The 21,231-nt window shown below is 44.7% G+C and overlaps 1 protein-coding gene across 3 annotated transcripts in view; it reads right to left on the reverse strand.

Annotated features, from left to right (window-relative positions):
- Positions 1-10,067: 10,067 nt before the first annotated feature.
- Positions 10,068-21,231, reverse strand: part of LOC143773704 (uncharacterized) — a 40,159-nt gene continuing 28,995 nt past the window's right edge. For all 3 annotated transcript variants that reach the window (XM_077261076.1, XM_077261077.1, XM_077261074.1), the window contains 2 exons: positions 18,720-18,815; positions 10,068-10,245 (listed from right to left, as the gene is read on the reverse strand). In XM_077261076.1, coding sequence (XP_077117191.1) covers positions 10,156-10,245; positions 18,720-18,815 — 186 coding nt within the window. In that variant the 3' untranslated portion in view covers positions 10,068-10,155. The remainder of the gene's footprint in view (positions 10,246-18,719; positions 18,816-21,231) is intronic.

The following is a 21,231-nucleotide window of genomic DNA, read 5'->3' on the forward strand; positions in this document are numbered from 1 at the left end:
AAAGCACAGAACCAGATTTATGCTGGCATTGTTTCTACAATCCCACAGGTGCAGATTAATAAAAATGTTGAATGGATCAAATATATATATATTACAGTGAACAAAGATTTGTCAATTATAGCTGTGATGCCTTCCAGGATATAGTTGAGGGCTTGGGCCCTAACACTTGTATGACCCGTGCTGCAACCCGACCTAAGAGAATTACACTGAATCCTGTCCAGACAAGATCACATGCAGTGATATAAGAAGCTGACACAGGATTGTGGTTGGTGGATACTGGAGACATTAACTTTTAGGAGTAGGCTGACAGTAATCCTTTTGGGAAGGAGCTGTAGACCAGCATGTCATGTCACGTCCCCACCACCAGAGAACCAACCACATCAGGTAGGGTAAGACAGATACAGGAGTATTATCCCTGGAGGCCCTCTGACTAGCTAGCTACGTAAAAGCAATTGGCTGACCCTGAACCAAACTTTCCCATTTTTCAGATAAAGACAATATGATGGACGTATAAGTGCACCTAGGCAGGCCTAGGTAGTTAGTGAGCACAAAAACAGGTGACGTGCTAGGATGCAAATTAAGACTTTATAGATGTGACAAAAGGAGAGAGTGTAGAGCTATACTTTGGACGGTTACAGCTGAAATGGGAAGACATGGGGTACAGTCCCATAAACCCACTTGATGTTAGAGTATAGGTAAATACATTCATTGACGGTATGACCAAAGACTTACGAGACGAAATATAGACAGCCAGATCTGAATGGAAAAATGTAGATCCAAGAGACCTGAAGGTTTCTAAAGAAGTTGAACGAATTAGGACAATAAGACAATGTGTCATGTATGCTGGAGTAGACACATCTTTCTTCTCCAGTTGGTTAGGTGGGATCGAGGGATTCCTTCAATAAGTTTGTTTGATACTAATTGCCCTCCTTATAATTGAATTGATAATTCTCTGTTGTGTTATTCCCTTGTACAAAAAAAAAAGGTTATTGCCAAAGCAATCTCGACTGGCACCTTCCTCAATCAAGAAGTAGACCCACCAGAGTACAATGGTACTGATCCAGGGGAGATCCCTAAGTATGTCCCCCTCAAGAGAGTAGACAAAACCCCCCATTCTCAGATGATGTTAAGAGATTTAGTTTAGGGACAGTGGGAGAACTCCATGTGAGGTTAGTGAAGGGTTCAGCTGCCTGGAGGCCTCTCGCTAGGGGAGAGTTTCTGAGGTGTCTGGATGAAGAAATCCACCTCCCCTTTTCCCATCACATGGACAGTCTCGAAGGATCTTTCTTTAAGGGAAAAACTTAGTGTTTAGGGGGGATTGTCAAGGTGAAAATATATTTCCTTATATACTTTTTGTACTTTTATATCTTATACTGTAAAACAATAAGTTTTCCCTTGCTAATGCAAATGTAATTGTATTTAAAGATGGCTGCCAGTGTTCAGTTTCGTTTCAGTTTAGTGACCGAAGGGTTAAGATTCATTTCTTTGGAAATCGAAACTTAGAGAAGTAAAGAAGAGGAGGAATCCACCAGAAGACGTCCAGCGAATCAGGAGGAGATTGAGCACTGGACGTATGCTGCTGAAACCCCGCCTATTGCATTCCCTTTTAGTATTGTGTATTTTAGAATAAAGTCAGTTGTTGTGACCGTTGCAGACATGAGTAGATGCACGGGCATTCAATTGAGATTGAATCAGCACCTTGTCTGAGTCATTCTTACCCGGTACCAGATGCTCGGCTCATACTTTAATTTGGAATGACTGGTGAAGGAAGGGTATTTGTCGTTATGACCCCGACAGGATTACCGGAGCCAGAGCTCATGTGAGCAGGGGAGAACGGGGACGACGGCCGTTTCGCGCTATGCTCGCGCTTCTACGGGTCACTCCAGTGTGACCCGTAGAAGCGCGAGCATAGCGCGAAACGGCCGTCGTCCCCGTTCTCCCCTGCTCACACGAGCTCTGGCTCCGGTAATCCCGACCATGTATTTATTGTAACGAGCTGCTAAATAAAGACTGAACTCAGAAGACTGGTGAGTGCCCTCTATTCTCTTTCTTCTATTGGATTATTATTACAGACGTTTTCTTGGAGGAGCACCCGGTCATTCATTCAGCCAGGCTATCAGAGCCGCTGTGATAGCACCTGCAAACAGGCTGATATCGGCTACCAACAGCCTATGTGAGGACTGTGCCGCCTGAGGAACTTTTTCACAGTATATATACACTCACCGGCCACTTTATTAGGTACACCATGCTAGTAATGGGTTGGACCCCCTTTTGCCTTCAGAACTGCCTCAATTCTTCGTGGCATAGATTCAACAAGGTGCTGGAAGCATTCCTCAGAGATTTTGGTCCATATTGACATGATGGCATCACACAGTTGCCGCAGATTTGTCGGCTGCACATCCCAAAGATGCTCCATACAAGGCAGGATGGATCCATGCTTTCATGTTGTTTACGCCAAATTCTGACCCTACCATCCGAATGTCGCAGCAGAAATCGAGACTCATCAGACCAAGCAACGTTTTTCCAATCTTCTACTGTCCAATTTCGATGAGCTTGTACAAATTGTAGCCTCAGTTTCCTGTTCTTAGCTGAAAGGAGTGGTACCCGGTGTGGTCTTCTGCTGCTGTAGCCCATCTGCCTCAAAGTTCGACGCACTGTGCGTTCAGAGATGCTCTTAGGCCTACCTTGGTTGTAACGGGTGGTGATTTGAGTCACTGTTGCCTTTCTATCAGCTCGAACCAGTCTGCCCATTCTCCTCTGACCTCTGGCATCAACAAGGCATTTCCGCCCACAGAACTGCCGCTCACTGGATTTTTTTTCTTTTTCGGACCATTCTCTGTAAACCCTAGAGATGGTTGTGCGTGAAAATCCCAGTAGATCAGCAGTTTCTGAAATACTCAGACCAGCCCTTCTGGCACCAACAACCATGCCACGTTCAAAGGCACTCAAATCACCTTTCTTCCACATACTGATGCTCGGTTTGAACTGCAGGAGATTGTCTTGACCATGTCTACATGCCTAAATGCACTGAGTTGCCGCCATGTGATTGGCTGATTAGAAATTAAGTGTTAACAAGAAGTTGGACAGGTGTACCTAATAAAGTGGCCGGTGAGTGTATATATATATACACACACACACACTCTCTGTGGCTGGCCTATATGGGCTATACACAGCGGACGCAGTATATTACACACAGCGGTATAACGTACATACCGCAGTCTCACCTATATAATGTATGTGTGAGTGTATGAGTATGTGTGTCTATGTGTGTGTGTGTAAGTATGTGTGTGTATATTATACACATACACACACACACACACACCTCTCTGATTAATCGTGAAAAAAGTGCGGACTCTTTATTGGCCCAAATGGCAATGTTTTGGATCAATAACAGAGCATTTCCCTGATATGGAACTGAAATGTTGCCACATGGGCTAATAAAGAGTCCACTACTTTATGGGATTGTCTCCCACTAGGACAACCTCGTCTTAAACTAAAGCCTATACTCACCTCCTGTGCCAGCGCCGTTCCTACAGCGGCTGTGATGTTTTGCGACACGTGATGCCCGGCGCCAATCAGCGCTGGTGTCACTGTCTCTGCCTTCAGACAAACTGAACATGAAGAGGAAGTCCAGGATGACTGTGTACAAGGTGTATGGAGCGGAGCTGTGTGTGTGTATGAGGTGTATGGAGCGGAGCTGAATGTGTACGAGGTGTACAGAGCGGAGCCGTGTGTGTATGAGGTGTATGGAGCGGAGCCGTGTGTGTGAGGTGTATGGAGTGGAGCTAAATGTGTACGAGGTGTATGGAGCGGAGCTGAATGTGTACGAGGTGTATGGAGCGGAGCTAAATGTGTACGAGGTGTACAGAGCGGAGCCGCGTGTGTACGAGGTGTACGGAGTGGAGCCGTGTGTGTATGAGGTGTATGGAGCAGAGCCATGTGTACGGAGCGGAGCCATTTATGCAAAGTGTACGGAGCGCAGCTCCGTGTGTAGGAGTAGCTATGTGTGGCCATTATACGGTACGAAGTATCATGTGCGGCCAATATACAGTATGGAGCATCATGTGCAGCCAATATACAGTATGGAGCAGCATGTGCGGTCATTATACAGTATGGAGCATCATGTGGGGCTATTATACAGTATGGAGCATCATCTGCAGCCAGTATACAGTATGGAGCATCATGTGCGGTCATTATACAGTATGGAGCATGATGTGGGGCCATTATACAGTATGGAGCATCATGTGTGGCCATTATACAGTATGGAGCACTGTGTGGCCATATTTTTTTGTTTATAATTATTCTTTATGAAACAGTGTGATCAGCAGTGCTAAATGGGTGTGGTTGGGACGTGGATATGGGTGTGACTAGTTATGAATGGGTGTGGTCAGAGGCGTGGCCTAAAATTTGCCGCGGCGCGCGTTGCGCACCGCTAACTTTGTCCCTCTTTCCCATCTTCAAAAGTTGGGAGGTATGCACGTGGGCACTAAAAAGACGCCTAAGGCTGGTTTCACACTTGCGTTTTTATCTGCATGCGTTTTTAAAAAAAAACGCATGTGTGAAAAACGCATGTAAACGCGGTAAAACGCATGCGTTTTTTAGACGCATGCGTTTTTATAGAAAAACACAAGAAAACACAAGAAAAAACAAGAAAACCCTAACCCTACCCCTACCCCTACCCCTAACCCTAACCCTAAACGTGACTGAAATACGTGGCACTGAAATACGTGCAACTGAAATACGTGGCACTTAAATACGTGGCACGTGGCACTTAAATGCGCGGCATGTGGCACTTAAATACGTGGCACGTGGCACTTAAATACGTGGCACGTGGCACTTAAATACGTGGCACGTGGCACTTAAATATGTGGTACTTAAATACGTGGCACTTAAATACGTGGCACGTGGCACTTAAATACGTGGCAATATGACTGTCAGAAAATGTTCATTAAACGGTTAGGGGTGAGGTTAGGGGTAGAGTTAGGGTTAGGGTTTGGATCCCTTTATCACCTTGATGGTGGTGGGTGGCTTTTCAGTGTGTTTTCTGGATTTTTTCTATAAAAACACATGCGTTTTTAGCGCAAACAAACGCATGTGCTTAAAAACGCATGCGTTTACATAGACAGCAATGCATTTTTTTGCGGCAAAAAAACGCGCAAGAAAATACTGCAGGTAGCATTTTTGAAAATGAACGCATGCAGACAAAAAACGCATGCATTTGAAAACGCGACCAAACGCATGTGCAAAAAAACGCATGCGTTTTCAATGTTAAATATAGGGGAAAAAACGCATGCGTTTTTTGTGCAAAAAACGCTGCAGACAAAAACGCAAGTGTGAAACCAGCCTAAAATGATGAGGCACCGCTGGAACAGAGACCAGATAGAGTCCAAAGGGACTCCATCTGCCTCATAAGTGAGTGGTTCCGTTGAGGGTTTTGTCCAAATTGTGCCTTTTGGCGTTTAAAAGGAAACAGCGGCGTAAGTGCTCAGTGGAGAGCGCAATAGAAATGTGAGCCAAGCCTTTATTCCAATGTTTGGAAGGTAGAATTAACAAATAGTCTGCAGCACAAGAATAGTTCTTATTTTTATTTTTGCGATGTTCAAAGTGCGGTATAAGTGATAAGATTCTGTAAAAAATCTTTGGGTTAGTGTAATAACAGCGATACCAGACCTATATTCATTTTTTCCTGTTTTGCTTCTATCACACAGTAAAAATGCTTTCTTAACCTTTTTTTATGTTTTCAATCATATTCTGAGAGCTGTAACTTTAAAACTTTGTACGATGGCTTGTTTTTTGAGCGATTGGTTGGAGATTTTTTGGTAACATTTTGGGGTACATAACTATCATTAGTCGCTTTTTATTCAAATTTTTCAAACACAGAATGAACAAAAATCAGCAATTCAGTTATTGATTTTATTTTATTTGTGCAGTTCACCCTGCGTTAAAAGTGATAAGACCATGTTATGCTTTTGGTCAGTATGATTACAGCGATATCAGATTTATATAACTTTTTTTATGCTTTGTTACTTTTACACACTAAGGGCTGTCCCACACGTCCAGATAATTCCGGTACCGGAAAAAATCGGTACCGGAGTTATCCGTGTCCGTGTGCCCGTGAGCTCACGTAGGCCATACGTGCGGCACACGTGTGCCCCCCGTGTGGCGAGTGGGTACCACACGGAGTGTGCAGGAGACAGCGCTAAAGTTTAGCGCTGTCCCCTGCATCGTGCTGAAGCTGCGATTCATATCTTCTGTGCAGCAGCGTTTGCTGCATAGAAGATATGAATAATAGTGTTTAAATGAAAGATCTATGTGTCCGCCGCCCCCCCACCCCCTGTGCGCCCCCCCCCGCTGTTCAGAAAATACTCACCCGCGTCCCTCGTTGGCTGTCGCTGCTTCCTGTCCTGGCCGCGGCTTCCACTGTATGCGGTCACGTGGGGCCGCTCATTTACAGTCATGAATAGGCGGCTCCACCTCCCATAGGGGTGGAGCCGACTATTCATGACTGTAAATGAGCGGCCCCACGTGACCGCATACAGTAGAAGCCGCGGCCAGGACAGGAAGCAGCAACAGCCAACGAGGGAGGCGAGTGAGTATTTTCTGAACAGCAGGGGGGGCGCACAGGGGGTGGGGGGGCAGCGGACAGATAGATCTTTCTTTTAAACACTATTATTCATATCTTCTATGCAGCAAACGCTGCTGCACAGAAGATATGAATCGCGGCTTCAGCACCATGTGGGGGGGACAGCGCTTACTGTAGCGCTGTCTCCTGCACGGCACACGGACTGCAGACGGACAACGTCCGTGTGCGGTCCCTGTTTTACACGGACCCATTGACTTTATTGGGTCCGTGTAATCCGTGCGCTCCCACGAACACTGAACACACGGAGACACGGTCCGCAAAAAATCAATGACATCTGCACAGATGCATTGATTTTAATGGGTCTACGTGTGTCAGTGGCTCCGGTACGTGAGGAAACTGTCACCTCACGTACCGGAATTACTGACGTGTGAAACCGGCCTAAAACAATATTTAACAAAAATTGATTTGTTTTTGCATTGCCATGTTATGAGAGCTGTAACTGTTTTTATTTTTCTGCCAATTAAGCCATATCAGTGCTTGTTTTATTGCGGAACAGTTTGCTGGTTTTCATTTCTACCATTTTTTTTCCATATAACTTTCTGATCTCTTTTTATTCATTTTTTGTGTGTCAGTAAGATGAAAAAGTGTAATTTGGGGGGGGGGGGGTTTATTGTTTTTTTACAGTGTTCACCTTTCAGAATAAATAATGTGCCAATTTTATAGCTCAGGTGGTTCAAGATACGGTGAATTATGAATTAAGAATTATGTGCACTTTCTTTGTATATTTGTATTATTACAAAGGCTGTGTTTTTAGTGGTGAAACTACTTTTAGTGATTACAGTTCGCTTTTTCTGTTTCTTTTACTTTTTGACATATTTTATTTAACTCTTCTTTACTTTCCCACTTAGTCCTACTGTGGGACATGAATATTTTTTACTTTCATCGCTGGTCTCATGCATTGCAGTACCTGTGTACTGCAGTGCCTGAGACCTGTCAGTGTCTCACTGACAGAGTCTGTTAGACCCTGCCTACAGCAGGATCTAACAGACCACCAGGTACAGACTGGGGCTGAAATTCAGTCCTGGCATTTGAAATCACACAGGCCCATGTTGTCCTCGTCCTCATGAACCAGATAGGATATACTACTAATATTACCCTGGATGGAGGAAAGCAAGATTTACTACAAGACCAATATTTCTAATGATACCCGTGGCCTGCTGGAGTAAGTGACAGAGTCAGCAACTTTGTGCTCCATCACAGCTCTTAACAGTATGGGTATCTTAAGAACACCGATTCTGTTAACAACGTAGCAGACAAGGCAGCCCATGACCAGACAGAAAGGCCCTTCTGGCATTTGCCAGAATTGCCAGATGGCCAGTCTGGCCCTGGAGACCACTGTACCCTGGGGTCATCAGATGACCTTGGGGTACCATGGCAACGATCGGCACTGGCATTTACAATGGTTGATCCTATCAAAAGGGGTCTTTTAACCACTTAGATGCCTCTTTCGTGATTGAAAGTGATATTGAAAAGGTTTAATCATTCCCTCTTGGTTCCAAAGCTGGTCAGAGCCAATGACGCATGGTGTCAGCTGTCATATACAGCTGTTACCCATGGGATTTTCGCCCGCAGGGGCGCTATTCACTTAAGCCTGACCACTAGTGTTGAGCATTCCGATACTGCAAGTATCGGGTATCGGCCGATATTTGCTGTATCGGAATTTCCGATACCGAGATCCGATACTTTTGTGGTATCGGGTATCGGGTATCGCAACAACATTAATGTAATAATGTGTAAAAGAGAGAATTAAAATAAAAAATATTGCTATACTCACCTGTCCGACGCAGCCTGGACCTCAGCGAGGGAACCGGCAGCGTTGTTTGTTTAAATTTCGCGCTTTTACTTGGTTACGTGAAGTCCCGGCTTGTGATTGGTCAGGGCGGCCATGTTGCCGGGACGCGGACCAATCACAGCAAGCCGTGACGAAATTACGTCACGGCTTGCTGTGATTGGTCCGCGTCCCGGCAACATGGCCGCCATTAACCAATCACAAGCCGTGACGTCACGGGAGGCTGGACATGCGCGTATTTTAAAAAGCGCGCGTGTCCAGCCTCCAGTGACGTCCCGGCTTATGATTGGTCATGGCGCCATGTTGCCGGGACGCGGACCAATCACAGCAAGCCGTGACGAAATTACGTCACGGCTTGCTGTGATTGGTCCGCGTCCCGGCAACATGGCCGCCATTAACCAATCACAAGCCGTGACGTCACGGGAGGCTGGACATGCGCGTATTTTAAAAAGCGCGCGTGTCCAGCCTCCCGTGACGTCACGGCTTGTGATTGGTTAATGGCGGCCATGTTGCCGGGACGCGGACCAATCACAGCAAGCCATGACGTAATTTCGTCACGGCTTGCTGTGATTGGTCCGCGTCCCGGCAACATGGCCGCCCTGACCAATCACAAGCCGGGACTTCACGTAACCAAGTAAAAGCGCAAATTTTAAACAAACAACGCTGCCGGTTCCCTCGCTGAGGTCCAGGCTGCGTCGGACAGGTGAGTATAGCAATATTTTTTATTTTAATTCTTTATTTTACACATTTATATGGATCCCAGGGTCTGAAGGAGAGTTTCCTCTCCTTCAGACCCTGGGAACCATCAGGAATACCGTCCGATACTTGAGTCCCATTGACTTGTATTGGTATCGGGTATCGGTATCGGATTGGATCCGATACTTTGCCGGTATCGGCCGATACTTTCCGATACCGATACTTTCAAGTATTGGACGGTATCGCTCAACACTACTGACCACGGCTTTAAAACAGTCATTAGGATTAAATCCCCTTAACGGCCGCTGTTTTAATGTGAATTTCAAGTCATTAAGGGGTTAAAATAAGTGCACATGATTTAAGCACATAAAAAATGTCCAGTTTTCCTCCATAATAAAAAATGTTTTTACATCTGTATTGTCATCCGTATCCCATCCATACGCTATACATATCGCATTTGTTTTTATACATCATTGGTTAATAAAATTTATAAGATTAAATAAATTGCAATTCTTAACATCGAAAATGTTATTTGTAAAAGTAGGATAATTTTTTTGTGTGCACGCTTTAACTTACTGTAAATAGTCAAATTTCATCCGAAATGAGAGACTAGTGCTTGCTGCAACTTTCCACGCAGACATTCAGTTCATGTTAAAAAACTGTAATTTGAACAATTAAATTGACTAACCTTGCATTGCTGTCCGTGTGAGATCACTGTTTTTCATGGACAGCACTCCAAACGAAAATATAGTTGTGTGAATGTACCCTTACTGTCATTTTTGTAGCCATGTAGTTTTAAATAAGGCGGTGGACATTTATTACCAAAATAATACGTTGTGTGTTCTATTTTATTTGGATCATATAGGTTCTGTAGTTAGGGTCATGTGCTAATGAATGGTGGTCCATCCCATATAAAAAAAATCATGACCTTTCTTAATCAATGTAGTTATTTATTTAACCCTTATAGAAATATAAGCTCATTTTCTTAAATTTAAAATATCGACTATTTATCATCAACATTTAGAGATTATCTTAGATGTGCTTCATTCACAAGTTCTTGAAGAATATCGAATTCATAAATCGTTTTCTCCAGTACCTGTTTTGCATGTGCTTCACCCTAAAAGAGAAAGAAAACTTTCAGAAATCAATTTAATATCAGTTACCCAAAGCCTTAATGCTCAAACTGGTCTTTAAAGGGGTTTCCAGTTTCAGAAAACCTTCATCCCCTGGCTGTGGTTTCACTAAAAAAGCTAAGTGCATTTTTCTCACCCTCTCTGAGTCCAGCACTGAGGTTCTACTGCTATTGCTGTGTCTATTATTGTCTGCAGCATATACATAATATCAATAGCACTGCAGCCAATAATTAAGCTCCAAGGGTGTCTCCAAGTTGATGTCACAAGCCATTCAGAATCGTTTGGCTCACTTAATGGCTGCAATGCTGTTAACTAGAGATGAACGAACGTATTCAGAAAATGTTCGCCAATCACAAATTCGGCACGGACATTGCATATTCAGGAGCTTTTCCACTAATGCTTTTGTTATGACTTTGGCTAGGATAGTGGTTCTGTATTATGAGCAGGGGGGACGTTTTTGATGAGGTTAGAGGATCGGAGAACTGTTTTTTTTTTCTTAACTTTGGCTGCCGAAATCTCCATACACAATCAGGGTGCAGAAACCACCTAGAATGTCTAGACACAAGGGCTTGTGTCATTGGCTGCCAAAGTTACATGCCCCTCTACATATAAAGAGTAGACATGTTGTTTTGCTGTCATTTTGTCAGTGCAACAGTCAGGACCGAACTGGGACAAAAAGTAGCCCTGCAACACAAAAACCCCACCAGCCCACATACTATATCACCCATCAGCCCCGATCAATGAATTTTGCTTTTACTTTGTCATGTCCCTCACCACTGTCTTAAAGGAGTCATTTGAAGAGCCACATTTGAATGGTGCCGCAGTGCGTATCATTGACCATAGCTTCTTTATATGGTGCTCTGCAAAACTTAGTTTCTCAGGATCGTGAGGGTCCCAGTGGTCAGATCCATAAGAAACGGAAAGTTATCACCTATCCAGGAGACAAGGGATAGCTTCCAAATTTGGGATAACTTATATAACCCCTTTACCCCCTAAGGTGGTTTGCTCGTTAATTAATTTCTACAATTCTGACCAGTGTCCCTTAAGAGGTAATAACCCTGGAATGCTTCAATGGATCCCACTTGTTACAGAACCCCCCAGTACCCAGAATATGTTGTGCAGTCATATGTATGTATAATAGGTTCCATGTGAGATGTATGTCCCTAATGCATCAGCCCACAGGCTGCACCCCTGGGCAGAGGGGACAAGATATCCCCCTTCTGACCTCCCCCACCTTTGTAATTCCCACATTAAATATCGGCAGGCTCCGGCCACCTGCAGCTATTGTAATGTATGTCTGGCCTGCCGCTTGCCAATTGGCCTGCCCTCTGTATCTGTGTGATATATTCGGTGTCCTGGGAATAAAGGGTTGTCAGACTGGAAATACGTTGAGTGATCTTTTATATGCGCCCATGTAATCAAGGAATTCCAGCCAGCGTCCTTCATTCAGACTCCAGCCAAAGCAGAGTGGACCTCTTGAAACACGGGGTGGTACTGGAAAAGGTACCCCAGCTCGGTAGACCCCGTTACACTGGTGGCAGCAGTGGGAAGTGATACCCCTTCTACAGGAGGAAAGGAATGAATGGAAAACAACTACCAGAAGTTAAAGAGGACTACATTAAAAGATCTGGTGGAAGCCCGAGGGTTAATCGCCAGCAACAAAACAAAAGCGGATTTGATAGCAGCCATCATGGAACATGACAGTGCAGTGCCCCCCAATGTGAACGTGGAGGAGACTGAATTCCAGAGGGAGGTAAAGAACAGACTGGCGTTCTATGGCCCAAACCCGGCAGTAGAGATCATACGAGAGGTGATGGCTGATGTGCGTACTGATTTGAAGGAAAAGATGGCCAAACGGACCAGGATAGAGCTAGCCAAGATGGAGATGGCAGAGCGGACCAAAGTGGAGCTGGCCAAGATGGAGATGGCAGAGCGGAGAGAGCAGAGTCAGCGAGCAGGGGGAGCTCTGGCCTCCGACTAGGTACCTTCAACAGTAAGCCACAAAAAGATCCAGTTTCATGCCTTCCAACAGTTGGGGGAGGCAGAGCAAGGCATTGATGGCTTTCTGCAGGACTTTGAGCGTGATTTTGAAGTGTGCCCTTCATTGAGTGAAGCCGGAGGAATGGGTTCAGATTCTGGCCAGCAAGCTGACAGGCCGAGCAGCGGACGCCTATCACACGGTACCTGATGAGGACTGTATGGACTATGAGTGGATCAAAGAAGTGATTCTGGCCCGGTATGCGCTGACACCAGAGGCGTCGCACCAGGCATCGTCTGACACAAAACTTCTTTTGGCCGGGGGTAACCTATGATGTTCGTCAGTACTGCCAGACCTGTGACAATTGCCAGCGCATTGGCAAGAGGGGAGATCGATACAAGGCCAAATTACACCCCCTCCCCATTGTGGAGGAACCATTTAGCCGAGTAGCGGTCGATCTGATAGGGCCGTTAGCCAAACCCAGTCCATCAGGGAAAAGGTATATATTGACAGTGGTAGATTATGCCACACGGTATCCAGAGGCGGTTGCGTTACCTAACATACTGGCAGAGACTGTGGCGGCTGCCCTGCTCCAGGTTTTTCTCATGGGTTGGATTTCCCCGGGAGATTATCTCGGACCAGGGTACCCAGTTTACAGCAGAGGTGACCAACCAACCAAGTCCATTAGAAGCGCCCGGTACCACCCGCAAACCAATGGGTTGTGTGAACGCTTTAACAGGACGTTAAAACAACTCATTGGGACTTTTACCAGGACCTACAGGGACTGGGAGTAATTCTTGCCACACCTCCTGTTTGCCTATCGGGAGGTGCCCCAAGAATCCACGGGGTCCTCCCCGTTTGAACTGGTATACGGGAGATGGGTAAGGGGACCCCTAGACTTAGTGCTAGAAGACTGTAGGGGAGGGCATCATAGAAGGGGTACCTATTGTACCCTATGTGCTGGAATTCCGGGACCGCATACAGGAGCTGACCCAGGCTGTACGTGGGAACATGCAGGTGGCCCAGCGGCACCAGCGTGTATGGTACGATCGGAGGGCCAGAGAGTGCACCTTGGAAATAGGACAGAAGGTCCTGGTTTTAGAGCCCACTAGGCAGAACAAGTTCCAAGCTGCATGGCAGGGGCCCTACCAGGTAGTGGGGAAAATAGCCAACACCACCTATAATGTCGCCGACTGTGATGACCCCAGGGTTATCCACATGTTCCACGTGAATATGCTGAAGCCCTACCGGGAGCGCCCTGAAGAGGTAGTGGCCATCTGTGCACCTGAAGCAGAGGATTTAGACGGACTTCCCTTGCCTGATGTCTTAGGGAAAAGGACTCAGTTTAAAACATGGGACCAGGTACACTTGGGTGAAGGCCTAGGTCCCCGGGAGAGACAGCAGGTGAAGGAGTTGTTGAGGCAGCGACAGATGATGTTTTTGGGGAGACCAGGGTACACTAGCCTGGCACAACACAAGGTTGAGACCCAGGATCAGACCCCCCTGCGACAACCCCCCATCCGCGTCCCTGAGTCCGTACGAGAAGGGATGCGACAAGAGATACAAGAGATGTTGCGTTTAGGGGTCATTGAAGAGTCAGATAGTCCCTGGGCATCCCCTGTAGTGTTAGTGCCCAAGAAGGATGGGACTACACGGTTTGGTGTAGACTATCGCAAGCTCAATGAGAAAACAGTGACGGTTGCGTATCCCATGCCGCGTGTGGATGAGTTGTTAGACCGGCTGGTGGGGGCAAAGTATTTGACCATCATCGATCTATGCAAAGGCTACTGGCAGATTCCCCTTAGTCCTGATGCTATTCCCAAGTCGGCATTTGTCACCCCGTTCGGCTTATTCCAGTTTCGAGTTTTGCCATTCGGGATGAAGACTGCCCTGGCGACCTTCCAGAGGCTGGCTGACCGGCTTCTGGATGGTCTCCAGAACTATGCTTGTGCCTACCTGGATGACATCGCCATCTACAGCGTGACATGGGAAGAGCATCTAAATCACCTAGAGACAGTATTGGACAGGATCCACAAGGCCGTAATCACCCTGAACCCAAACAAGTGTCACGTGGGCAAAGCGGAGGTTCAGTATTTAGGGCATTGGGTGGGAAGTGGGAAACAGCGACCAGAACCAGCCAAGATTGAGGCCATAGCCAAATGGCCCACTCCACGCACTAAAACCCAGGTCATGGCGTTTCTAGGGACAGCGGGGTATTACAGGAAATTCGTTCCCAATTACAGCAGCGTAGCCAAGCCCCTCACTGATCTGACCCGTAAGAACCAACCCCGCCAGGTAACCTGCACCCCAGAGTGTGAGGAAGCCTTCTGCCAGCTAAAGGATGCCCTCACCAATACCCCTGTATTGGCTGCACCTGATCCAACTAAACGTTTCCTTGTTCACACAGACGCTTCTATGTTTGGATTGGGGGCAGTACTGAGCCAAGTCGGGCCCTATGGCCAAGAACACCCGGTAGCTTACCTGAGTCGGAAACTACTGCCCCGTGAAGTAAGCTATGTGGCCATCGAGAAGGAGTGCCTGGCGGTAGTATGGGCACTCAAAAAGTTGCAACCATATTTGTATGGACGACAGTTTTCCCTCCTAACAGACCATAATCCCCTAGTCTGGCTTAATCGGGTCTTCGGAGACAACGCCAGATTACTGCGGTGGAGTTTAGCCCTACAACCTCTAGACTTCACCATCCACTACAGACCCGGCAAACAAAACGGTAACGCCGATGGACTAAGTCGACAAACGGGACTTGTACCAACCCCATAAACTTCGGTGATCCCCAAACCGATCCATTAAGGATCAGACTGTGTATGCCGATCAAGTCGCTGAAAAGGGGAGCCGTGTTACAGAACCCACCAGTACCCAGAATATGTTGTGCAGTCATATGTATGTATAATAGGTTCCATGTGAGATGTATGTCCCTAATGCATCAGCCCACAGGCTGCACCCCTGGGCAGAGGGGACAAGATATCCCCCTTCTGACCTCCCCCACCTTTGTAATTCCCACAGTAAATATCGGCAGGCTCCGGCCACCTGCGGCTATTGTAATGTATGTCTGGTCTGCCGCTTGTCAATTGGCCTGCCCTCTGTATCTGTGTGATATATTCGGTATCCTGGGAATAAAGGGTTGTCAGACTGGAAATACGTTGAGCAGCAGTGATCTTTTATATGCGCCCATGTAATCAAGGAATTCCAGCCAGCGTCCTTCATTCAGACTCCAGCCAAAGCAGAGTGGACCTCTTTTATCCTGACATGGTACTTCATGACAGTGGTACAATTACTTCGATATAACTAGCATTTATTTGTGAAAAAAATGGAAATTTGGTGAAGATTTGAAAAAATGTTGCAATTTTCAAATTTTGAATTCTTATGCCCTTAAATCAGTGAGATGTATCACACAAAATAGTTAATAAATAACATGTCTACTTTACATCAGTACAATTTTTGAAATAACATTTTTTTTGTTAGGAAGTTATAAGGATAAAAAGTTTACCAGCGATTTCTCCTTTTTCCTACAATGTACAATAACGAATTGTATTGTGTTACTGTGTTAGGCCATGGGCACACGTTCAGGATTTTTCGCGGTTTTTTTGCGTTTTTTCGCTATAAAAACGTGATAAAAACGCGAAAAAACCGCTAACCTATGCCTCCTATTATTTACAGTGTATTCCGCATTTTTTGTGCAAATGTTGCGATTTTTTCCGCGAAAAAATCGCATCGCGGAAAAAAAAGCAACATGTTCATTAAAAATGCGGAATTGCGGGGATTCCACACACCTAGGAGTGCATTGATCTGCTTACTTCCCTCACGGGGCTGTGCACACCATGTGGGAAGTAAGCAGATTATGTGCGGTTGGTACCCAGGGTGGAGGAGAGGAGACTCTCCTCCACGCACTGGGCACCATATAATTGGTCGAAAAAAAAGAATTAAAATAAAAAATAGTCATATACTCACCTTCGATGTCCCCGGAGTGTTCCCGCCTCTCACCGCTGAATGCTGCCGCTTCTGTTCCTATAGATGGTGTGGTTCAGGACCTGCGGTGACGTCACTGTCTTGTGATTGGTCGCGTGACCGCTCATGTGACCGCTCGCGACCAATCACAAGCCGTGACGTCACCGAAGGCCCTGAACCACACCGGCATCTATAGGAACGGAGGCTGCAGAGGGTGAGTATAACCATTTTTTTATTTTTTTTATTATTTTTAAACATTCTATCTTTTACTATAGATGCTGCATAGGCTGCATCTATAGTAAAAAGTTGGTCACACTTGTCAAACAGTATGTTTGACAAGTGTGACCAACCTGTCAGTCAGTTTTCCAAGCGATGCTACAGATCGCTTGGAAAACTTTAGCATTCTGCAAGCTAATTATGCTTGCAAAATGCTAAAAAAACGCGAAAAAAACGGAAAAAAACCGAAAAAAAAAATGCGGATTTCTTGTAGAAAATTTCCGGTTTTCTTCAGGAAATTTCTGCAAGAAATCCGGACGTGTGCACATACCCTTAGCCTGAAAAATCGATGTGAATACTTTTCTGCCCAATGATGACAAAAGTATTCTGGAGTGATACCTTTATTGGCTAACCAGAAAATAATACGTTTGCAAGCTTTCAGAGCACAAAGGCTCCTTCTTCAGGCAGGGTTACAAATAGATTAATAAGAAAAAAGCACAACATTTAAGGGATACTACAGTAGGACATTTGTTCATGAGGTGGGAGGTGTGATGCCTCCTAAAGATAAGCCAAGGAAATCAAATTAGGCATTTTCTTACAAATGGAGAGGCAGTGGGAATGATGTTCTTAGTTATTTTTGGATTCCAAATTGGGCCTCCTTCATTAGTGTTACCTGAATTTGGCTCTCAGAGCACCAGGCCTACACTTGTCACTCATCCACCTATTTTTGATCAATGTTGAAGCTAGAAATGCTTTTCCAAGCCTTGTCCCATGTATCCATGCTGTGCAATTATACTCTATGTACTCTGGTTTAGGTGGGCTCTTGGAGAGTTGTGATGCAGGGGAAAACAAGGGTTATTGGGGTGCCACCTCTGAGGACTGTATTGTGATGTTAAGGTGGAGGAAGAGAAGAAGAGGCCACATGATGCATGTTCTTTCTAGCCCTCATCTACAAGGCATACCACTGTGTGGCTGCCAAAGAAAGGAAGTTGAGTAGCCTGTACAGTAACAGAACTTGTCAGTTGTCTTTGGATAGGATAAGATGGTGTTTGTTCAGTAAAGCTTTCAATAACATTACCACATACCCCATGTACACCTCGAACAACAATCCTATTCTCTCTTCCACCACGACCTTGCTTTTTCCCACTCATGTTGTATGTACCCTTCCCTTCTTTTAACCAGCTGTTTCACAACCCTAAGCCCACAACTGTCAGTAAATTAACAGTCTGTATTTATTTGCTGAGATAGTGTGGCTGGACCACAGAATTAGCACCAAAGTTTGATGCTGAAATGTGTACTGGTGTATGGACCACACAATTAGCACAGAAGATTTAGATGCTGAAATGTGAACTCCTGGATGGACAACACAATTAGTACAAACTATTTAGATTTTAAAATGTGGACTCCTGGCTGGACCACACTGTTAGCAGAAAGGATTTAGATTCAGAAATGTGATCTGATGTCTGGACCACAATACTAACATAAAGGATTTAGATTCAGAAATGTGGCCTGGTGTCTGAACCACATCAGTAGCAGAAAGGATTTAGATTCTGAAATGTGGCCTGTTGTCTGGAACATACTACTAACAGAAAGGATTTATATTCTGAAATGTGAACTCCTAGCTGGACCATACTATTAGCAGAAATGATTTAAATTCTGAAATGTGGACTCCTGGCCTGACCACACTATTAGCACAAACAATTTAGATGCTGGAAAGTCGATTTGACATAGGATCTAATCCAGCTGAACTAGCTGACAATAAACCTCCTACCTAACTATCTGACTACTTGCAGCATCAGTAGCAGCCTCTCTTCGCTGTTACACTGATAAAATAATGCCAAAACAACATGTCCTCATTTTATATGGAGAGGGACATGTGACTCCGGCAGTCAATGACAGGAGCCCTTGTGTCTGGACATTGAGGATGGTTTCTGCACGCTTACTGGCTGATGGAATCTCCAGACATTAAGTAGTTCTCTGCTACTCTGACAACTCCACACCCCTTCCCCTCATGAAACACGTCCCTCTGGCTCACCGTACAGCACCACTATCCTAGCCAAAGTCCTAACAAAAGCATTAGTGGATGCTCTATGATTTACTGAGCTTTGGACGAATTTTGCCATTATTGAGGAAAAGTACTTGGAAATCTGAAATGCAATGTTCATACCGAATTTGAGGTTGGTGAACGTTTTCCGAACAGGTTTGCTCACCAATAATGGACTGTAGCTTTGTCTATTGTAAGTCTGTTAGATGAATATTGGTTAGTAATACAACTATTGGTAAGGGTAGATGTGAGCATACCTTTTTAACTGTTTTAATTGCTTTGCTTAATAACCATTCTTGACAATGTATTATTTGTGTTCGATTTAATACCATACTTGTTTTGTACTTTTCGCACTGTGAAAACACAATATGGTAGTTAACTAATTGAATTTGTTTAGCAACACACAAAATGAAAATGAATATTTGTAGTAAAGTGGTTATAACCAGTTACAGTGGCTTGAAAAAGTATTCACCCCCTTGGCTTTTTACCTATTTTAATACATTACAACCTGTGCTTAAATATTTTTGTATTCAGATTTGTTTGTGATGCATCAGTACTAAATAGTCTAAGTTGGTGAAGTGAAGTGATTACAATATAGGCATAAATTAAATTTATGGGATCACGTAAGTAAAAATTGGCAAGTGCATATGTATTCACTCCTTTTGCGATGAAGCCCCTAAAAATTTCTGGTGCAAGCAATTGCAGAGGGCCATCAGGTGCTGTGAAACTTGCATTTTGTAAGGTCCATAATTTTTACCACCGGATACCAATGTGTCATATAACAACTGTCTTAGCAGGTGAAGCTGCTGTAAGGTGAATATATACAGGATTTGGGGAAGCTGATTGATCAATGTTAGTAAATTTGATTCTAGCAGACACTAGAAGCATTAGAATTAAATTCTTAATACAGTGTATGCACCTGAGGGCCTATATTGTGCTCAGTCTGTCAGGCCTGAAACCCATGCCAGGAACATGTCCAAGCCTCATTTTACTTGGAAGCAGCCTCCTCAAGGGAAAGAGACAGGCGTGCCACTGTCCAATCTCCACAAGTCTACGCACTTCTGGAAACTACCCAACCAGGCAGAATGTATATTTTTCATGGTTTTGAGCAACAGTAGAGTATTTAGAGGATATGTCCCAGAGAGTGTCGAGGTCTGTGGAGTGTATTACTCAGGTGACAGGCACTGCTACAGAGCTCAGGTAAAGGCCTTAGTCTGGCAATGATCATGTTGCAATATGTGTAAGGCTGCGACCTGAATATGTCTGTGGGGCGTATTAACCGAGTCTCTTAGACGTGCTTAAAATGTACAGAAACTTGCCAGTACCCCACCACCATTTTTTTTGTAAGGACCCAGATGTATGGAAGAGACAGAAGTCTCATTTAGGATCCTGGAAAAATCAGCAATGATCTTTGTCCTGCACCGGACAATGTAAATTGCTAACGAATATGTATGCCCTATCTAACTAACAATTCAAGAACAGACATATAAGCTGACAAGGGACAACTGAACACTGAGCTGGGACAACGAACTGGATGTGGTTGTTGACTATTGTGTCTGTCCAACTGCAGTTTGTGGACAGGAAGCATCAGCACCTCCTTCCTAGACAGCAGATTGGGAAGCGCATAACACAGGGGAAGGGCCAGTGGTTACATCATCAGACACAGATTTTGTACCCAGCCGTTCCTCCCATCTACTAGGGTGCTGTGTATATGAGCAGTATATGGCGTATGCTAACAGAGGTATTATGTCGAATTTCCCTTTATAAAGTGATGTGTGGGTAACATTTTCTAATTAGCAGCATATATAGAACATGTTTCATTACTCATATTATTATTATGCGTAAGGCTGAAACCTGAGGAATTGTCTGCATCATATTGATGCATTCATGTTCCAAAATGTCCAAGTGCAGACCCAAAAATCAAAATCAGGCTCCCAGATACACACTGAAAGAGACTGTGAAAAGGGCAAAAATAATAATAATAATAGAACATATAGAGATTGAGAGTACAAATTTAACTTTTGCACAATGTACAATGGTTTCCAAAAATTAACCCAAGGGGTCTGTATCATACATTCTGAAAGAATCTATAATGGGGACATCACAATACATTTAGCAGTTATTAGAAGAGGTAGATATAGGGAGTACAAGTTTCACCATTGCACAATGTGCAAACTTTAAAAAATTACCCAAGTTGTCTCTATCAGAGCAGCTGAACGTGGCTGTGATGGGGACATCACAATTCACATTGCAGTTATTACAAGAGGTAGAGATAGGGAGTACAAGTTTCACAATTGCACAATGTGCAAACTTTAAAAAAATTGCCCAAGTTGTCTCTATCAGAACAGCTGTAAGAGGCCATGATGAGGACATTACAATACACTCTGCAGTTATTACAAGAGGTAGAGGTAGGGAATACAAGTTTCACCATTGCACAATGTGCAAAGGTTTCAAAAAGTACAAACCATTCCTCACGTGGGGTATACATAGATGAACACTAAGTACTTGTTGCAGAAGCAGGAGGAGTGGGAGGTGGTGATTTCCTGAACAAAATGGATCTGGATGGTAAGGGATGGACATTAAAACAACTTCCAAAAAAACCCTTTTGAGCTGCATTTACATTACGTTGCTGTCATCTTTAGGGCTTCAAAGTCGGAGGAAATCTGGCCAAACTAAAAACTCACTTACACAACACACCTGCGGAAAGGCATGGCAGCACCTCCAAGGTGTACAAGGAGAGGTCAGGCCAAGTGTGCAGCTTGGTGAACC

The sequence above is a fragment of the Ranitomeya variabilis genome, chromosome 5 (assembly GCF_051348905.1).
Source record: "Ranitomeya variabilis isolate aRanVar5 chromosome 5, aRanVar5.hap1, whole genome shotgun sequence".
NCBI lineage: Eukaryota > Metazoa > Chordata > Amphibia > Anura > Dendrobatidae > Ranitomeya > Ranitomeya variabilis.